The sequence below is a fragment of the Pteropus alecto genome, unplaced genomic scaffold (genome assembly GCF_000325575.1).
Source record: "Pteropus alecto unplaced genomic scaffold, ASM32557v1 scaffold301, whole genome shotgun sequence".
NCBI lineage: Eukaryota > Metazoa > Chordata > Mammalia > Chiroptera > Pteropodidae > Pteropus > Pteropus alecto.
The window spans coordinates 392,410-399,805 of NW_006431043.1; the positions used below are offsets into that span (position 1 = coordinate 392,410).

Genomic DNA, 7,396 nt, shown 5'->3' on the forward strand with positions numbered 1-7,396 from the left:
ACATCTTATCTTTAGTTCATTTAGATTTTATCATGCACAGTCTAATCATCTGCTAATTATAAAAGCTGTGTTTCCTATATTCTAATCCTTATCCCTTTGATTTCTTATGATTCTTATTACTGTACTATGTAAAATTTTTAGTAAAATGTTGACTAGAAATGGTTATACCAGGTTTCCTTGTCTACTCTATTTTCAAGTAAAAGCTTTTAACATTTCAACATTACGTATGTCATTTTTCTGTTGGATTTTTAATTTTTAATTTCGTTTTTGTTCTGTTTTGTTCTGTTTTGTTTTGGTGGATATCCTTTATCTGATCTGATAACATATCTTATTTATCATGAATAAGTGCTTATTTTTATAAAATATTTTCTTATATCAATTTAGATATGATTTTTCTCATTTAATCTGTTAGCATCCATTTATTATGCTAATCCTAGACTATTTGCCCTCAGAACGGTTTCTTACCCTTTCCCTGCTCCACTCTCTATTATACATGGGCTGTAAATCCCAAGCTTTCGAACATTTGGCTGTCATCTCATTTCAGGCAAAAAGAGGTACTAACAAAAGGTTTTAGATAAGAAAGAGAGGAGTAACCCAAGTTTTTCTCTTTCTTCATCAGGTGGCTTCTCCTTCAATGGCTACATCTTCTCCTTGGTTCTACCTCTCATCATTCTGGCCCATTATGGTTCTAGATCCTGTCAACACTAACTTTTAGGCTCCAGAAGCCCAAAGGTGGGAGTGACATTCTCACGTTGCTAAGTATTAGGTTTATTGTTCCTTTCCTGTGTAACTTTTCATCAGTTGAATAACCAATACATTGCATTAAATTTCTTCTGGGTTAAATACAGAGAGAATTTTATGTGTTTCTATGCAATCCTTGACTGTTATATATGGCCAATTATATTTATTTTTCTACCACATGGCATAGAAAAATAGATTCGAGTTGTAATATATTTAAACATACACATAAAGCTCTGTAATACTACCTGTGAGATAAAGCCCACATGGTATTAAGAGGGATGATTATAGGCTTGAATAGATCTATTAGGAAACAAGAAATATTTATAACATCCAAGAAAATAGAGAATGAATAGCATAGTAAACCTAAAGTTTAAGTAGAAGGTAAGAAATAATGTGGTTAAATGCAGAAATAAGGAAGTATAAAACATTAAAGCCAACTAAGCAAAGCCAGTTCAAAAATTATAGAATATGCAATTTTATAAGTATTATCATTTACAAAAAGGAACTAGAAATAAGTGATGTTAAATAAAACTGTCCAAAATATAGGTGCAGAAAATATCTGATATGAGAACACCATAAATAGGTTTTACCATTACCTCAAGGTAGCCATATGATAAACCAGGAAGGAAAGGTTCTTCCTGCAGAAGTATTTCAGGTGATGAACTCACAAGGAATGATAGAATTAGAGAATTACCATCCTGCAGCCTCTAACAGATTAATGGATAATGGTAATAATCATCAATAACTTCCAACCTTACCACAAAGGGAGACACGCACACATTATGTTCTTCCTAATGGAAGTACACAGTGTCACCTCTGAAGTGGCCTTGCAATAAAGAAGCAAAAACCTACCAAACGTTTACCTCTAACTATTGATGATTGTTGATGCTGAGTGCCAGGTATATTGGATTTACTATACTTCCCTCTATACTGTTGTATACCTTGATGATTTCTATAGTGAAAACGTTTATTATAAATATCATGTCTTTATACTACATTTTCTTTATCCATTCACCCACTAACAAGGATTTAGGTTGCTTCTACATCTTGGCTACTGTGGATAATGCTGCAATGAACACAGAGGTTCACATATCTCTACAAAATCCTGACTTCAATTATTTTGGATAAATATCCAGGAGGAAGATAACACACAGTTAAAATTTTGTTAAGAGAATATGTCAAATGTTATGCATTTTTCTAAACCAAAATAAACACAACATGTTTTTAAATTTTAAATTCTAAGTTAAATGGACCAGTTTCAGAAGAAATGTAGTTGACCAAATTGTTCCAGGCAGAAATAGAAAACTTTAACCAAACAATACAAACTAAAACTCTAGCTTTCCATCCCCCCTCAAAATATCACAGGACCAACCTGATTTGGAATCCAGTTTCACCAAATAGGGAAAAACTAATCGCCATCTTATACAAACTCTGCCAAGCCATACTAAAAGATGAGAAATTACTAACTCATTTTAACAGGTATGCCGAATTTTACAAAGACTAGATAAGGATACCCCAAGAAAAAAAATCATTTGAGCCACGCACACTCACATAGAAGCATCTATCCTAAATAATTTCATAGCATGTCCAATATAGTGGTGAACAAATAGATTGAGCTCAAGAAATGCAAAGATATTACATTAGAAAAAGCTGTCAATTGGAATTTCTCTACATTAATAGAGGATAAAAATGCATTTGATCATGTACAAGGGTGCAGAAAATACTTTGAAAAAATATTTAACACCAATCCATGGTAAAAAATAAAAAAAAAAAACAACTTTTAACAAAATAACATTTGAAGAGAATGTCTACTTCCTAAAATCTACAGAAAACTTACATAAATGTGAAATGTTACAAACATTCCCATCAAAGTCAGGACAAAGACACATGTTATGGTACTGTATCTACTGTTTAAAGTGGACTGGAATACATAACTAGAGGAATAAGAGTATCAAAATAAATAAGAGGAAGAATATTGAAAAGACGGAGATAATTAGAAAATTCAAAAGAACCAGTGCTCAAAATATTCAAATGAATGAGACTCCAAATACTATACCAAAATCAGAAGCCTAGCCACACAAAAGCAGTATCTACTTAAGATAATTAATAAAAATATCCCAATAACAACAGCAGCAATATCCAAAATTTACCTAAGAAGAAACCTAACAAAAATGTACACAATCTTTTTGGAACTATAAAAATATACAGGTAGACTCAGGGAATGAAGTCCCAAATAAATACAGGAATACACTGTGTTTATTTATGAGGAAAATAATATTTTAAAGATGTCGATTCTCCTTAGATTTTTACAGATTTACTACCTGCTCTGGACTCAACTGTGTCCACCCCCCGTGCAAAAAAAAAAATTCATATGTTGAAGCCCTAATAACCAATGCGACTATATTTGGAGATAGGGTCTTTAGAAAGGTAATTAAGGTTAAATGAAGTCATAAGAGTGGGCCCCTAATCCAATATAGCTGACATCTTTATAAGGAAAGGAAGAGGCACTAGAGATCACTTTCTTTCTCTCTGGCATTTACAGAGAAGAGTCCATGTGAAGACAGCAAGAATGTGCCTATATGCAAAGCCAGGAAGAGAGCTCTTAATAGAAAGTGGATTGACTAGCATCTCCATCTGGAACTACTAACCTTTAGAACTATGATAAATAAAAATTCTGTTGTTAGGACACCCAATCTGTGGTATTTTGTTATGGCAGCCTTAGCTGATGAATATACTGCCTCACCTGTAGCTTCCAAGATGGCTACCAGACTTGGACTGCTGGTGCCTAAAATCAACCCTGAGAAACTATAAAAGGGAGAATGAAAGAACAATATCAGCAGAGTAATCAGGGGGATCACTTCATAAACTATATAAATGTCTAGCCAATGTACTGTATACCTGAAACTAACATAAAATGAAAATTGATTTAAAAAAAGGAAGAACAATATCAGCAACAGCAAAACAACAAAAATGAGAAAACCCTGGGAGAAACTAAGTCTGTATTGAACTAAAACCTGTGTGTGGGCATGCCCTGAAGCTGAGACTGGTCTGTAGCCTGCAAGAAGGGCAAATGATAGGATCAGTTGGAGGAAAGATTTTAAAGTTCAGCCCTTGTTTTTTTCAATGTGCCCTGGGACAATGAAGTTCTATTGTTTCACTGAAGAAACCCAAGGCACCTCCTCAGAGCTCGTGAGCCAGGACCATGGGATAATGCCAGACCAGCACCAAAGTTTGGGGTTGTTTGAAACTCTATGAGTCCAGAGGCTGTGCAATAACTACCTGAAACCTCTTTAGAGGGTTAGTACTGTGACCTTTTAAAAAAAATCAATACTATTATTAAATAAAAGGAATGGAAAGAATGAATCACACTTAACAAGGGTAGGTATTCTTTCATAAAAAAAAATACACACACATTTGTTAAAGATGTAATTATATTTCTTACTGTGAATGAGGGCCAAAATTAAAGTCACTGCACCGACTAAGCATCTCAGCCTCTTCCCCTTAGAAAAGAGATCTTTTAGAGTAGAAAGTTTCCAAAAGTCTAAGTTCAGCTGAAAAACAAATGCTACGGACCAGTATTTTTCCTTACAGCCACCACCTGTCCTGGGACCCTGCCTTTCGCTGCGACTTCCCCATCTTGTATCTAGCCTGGGACTCTTACTCGTTTTCTGCAAGTTTTGCAAGATGGAAACAGCTCAGAGCTTTCAGAGAGTTGGTAGTTAACAAGGAGCCTTTAAAAAAGCAGGCAACAGCAGGACACCCTACTCCCTGCAGCCATCTGAGGACTAACCGGACAATACCCTCCAGAACAGAAGGGCTCTCACAAAGCCCCACCCCTGCTCTAACTCCTGGAAGCCCAGGGCAGAACTGTCAGCATGAGGTTCCGATTGACTGACTTCCACCTCCAGGGTCTCAGGTCTGAGGAGAGGAGATGCTGAAAGTCAAGGTGTGGACGCTTAGAACTGCGGAGACGTGACTCCGCCCACCCCAGAACAAAGAGGAGACCTCACAGAATGCCACCCCGATCCATCCCGCGCTGAGTCCCGATCCACCCCGCGCTGAGTCCCGATCCACCCCGCGCTGAGTCCCGAGGCATGGCCCCGATCCACCGCGCTGAGTCCCGATCCACCCCGCGCTGAGTCCCGATCCACCCCGCGCTGAGTCCCGAGGCATGGCTGTTAAGACCAACGCCCCCTCAGATCTGTCTTGAGGTGTTCGGGAATGAAGACTTTGATCTGAGACCGGTGGACTCGAATAAGAGAGAAAAATCCCAGACTTTATTCGGAGTCAAGGAGACGACCCTGAGTAAGGACTGAGAGTACTCTCAACCCCACACAAATCTCTATCCCTGTGGTCTACTTTGGGAGACCCCCGGCAGGGCTGCCAAACTCCGGGAGGTGGGGGTCGGGGTCTAATGGGGGTGGTCACATGAGTGAGGACTGGAAACCTTAATTATCCAAGACAAAGGGGATCCCACAAAACCCTGCTCTTGTTGTCAGTTCTGGGAAGCCCCGGTAGGGGTGACCAGCTAAGGCTCTCCCTCACTTCCTCCTCAAAGGTCTCAGTGGGGTAAGGACATTGGCGTAAGGAGTTTAGCTTCGGAGCTGCAGTGGGGAGGAGGCCGGGCCCTGCCGAGAGGTGACTTGATGGCTCTAAGTGTGAATGGTCCTAAATGCCAGCCCCAATTTGCCCCAGGGAGGTCTGGCGGGCTGTAGCATAAGGCATACTCTGACATGCTCTGCAGGGCTCTCAGGGAACAGGCTGACTACCCTGGGGGTTCCTGGAGCAATACCCTCAGACTCTGCGGAGGCGGCTTTGGGCAAAGCCGAGGCGGAACTTCCCTGCTGAGGGGACACACACCATTTCAATCTCCCTCCTCCAGGTGCCCTCATTGCCTGCCCTCTTGCCCAACTCCTGCCTGCTGTCCTTGACCAGTGTCATCATGCCTCGGGGTCAAAAGAGTAAGCTCCGTGCCCGGGAGAAACGCCGCCACGCCCGAGAAGGGTCCAAGGATCCAGTGGGTGCTCAGGCCACTGTCTCAGAGGAAGAAGAGTCCCCCTCTTCCCCCTCTCCTCCTTTTGGTGGTAATCCCCAGAGCTCCTCTGCCGCTGGGTCACTTAGCAAATCCCAGGGGTCTCGGAGAGCCCCATGTGTTTCAACTGCTTTTGCAGATACTTCATACACAAAGTCTGATGCAGGTGCCAAGAGCCAAGATGAGGAAAGACCAAGTACCTCCCAGGCACCACCCAGCATGGATCGTTCCTGCAGAAACCCTCTAGACCAGAAGGCAATTCAGTTGGTGCAATTCATGCTGGGCAAGTATAACAAGAGGGAGCCCATAATGAAGGAAGACATGATAAAGCATGTCATCAAAAAGTACAAGAAGCACTTCCATGAGATCCTCAAGAAAGCCTCTGAGTTAATGGTGCTGGCCTTTGGCATAGATGTAAAGGAAGCTGACCCTATGGGGCACTGCTATGCCCTTGTTAGCAAATTGCAGCACACCTATGATGGGATGCTGAGAGGTGAGGAGATCATGCCCAGGATGGGTCTCCTGATGACCATCCTCTGTGTGATCTTCATGAAGGGCAATTGCGCCACTGAGGAGGAGATCTGGGAAGTGCTTAATGTGATGGGTATATATGCTGGAAAGGAGCATTTCATCCATGGGGAGCCCAAGAAGCTCATCACTCAAGATTTTGTGCAGGAAAGATACCTGGAATACCGCCAGGTGCCGGGCAGTGATCCTCCTCACTTCGAGTTCCTATGGGGCCCAAGAGCCCATGCTGAGACCAGCAAGATGAAAGTCCTGAAGTTCTTGGCCAAGATCCATAATACGGTCCCCAGTGCCTTCTCATCCTGGTACGAAGAAGCTCTGCAAGATGAGGAAGACAGAGCACGGGCCAGATTTGCAGCTATGACTCATCCTGGGGCCATGGCCAATATGTTTTCCAGGATCAATCTTGGCAGCTTCTCCCACCAGTAATGAAATCTGAAGCACTTTCCTCACTTTGTGCTTAAAGTAGGGGCTTAGGTGGTGCTAGAGAGATTACAGCGCATATTATATTTGTGTTCCTGTTCTACATGAATAACATAGGTTTATCTTATTGAAAGTTTTCAAATGTTATTTTAAAAAAGTTTAATTAGCTTCAGAATCTAAGTGTATGAATGATATTGGTTACATATTTAATGTTGCTTATGAGGTTTAAGAGTAAGAGTTTTGCTGTTTAATAAAACAAATTGAGTAACCTTCCATCTTATTTAGTGATCTGGAACAAGAAAACATGGCACTGTAAGGAAAAGGCATTTACTTAGAAATGTGAAAGAAATTAGCAGTAAAATAGTTGAGATTGAAAAATGGAGAAAGAAGTAAAAGATGGTCAATTCTTAGTTTCCCTTATTCCTTGTATTTTGCTGTTCTGTAAAATAAAAGTTATATACCTGCACTTGCTTCATTTATTCAAGAATATAGGAGAAATTAAATCATAATAAATTGCCAACTGGCTTTTTTTTTTATTCCTCCAACATTGAACATCTGTTCTTTGGAAGGTCCATGGTGGTATGGGGGATGGAAAGGAAAAGAAGACAGATCCACTGCCCATAGAATTACAGAGGTTAGCAGCAGCTACCATATAAGAAAGATGGTGAGATACCC

General features: G+C 40.5%; 1 protein-coding gene across 1 annotated transcript; it reads left to right on the forward strand.

Annotated features, from left to right (window-relative positions):
- The first annotated feature begins 5,683 nt into the window (after window positions 1–5,683).
- LOC102896751 (melanoma-associated antigen B10) lies at window positions 5,684–6,727 on the forward strand. The gene has a single exon (XM_006905515.1). The coding sequence runs from the start codon at window positions 5,684–5,686 to the stop codon at window positions 6,725–6,727; it is 1,044 nt and encodes a 347-aa protein (XP_006905577.1).
- Window positions 6,728–7,396: the final 669 nt, after the last annotated feature.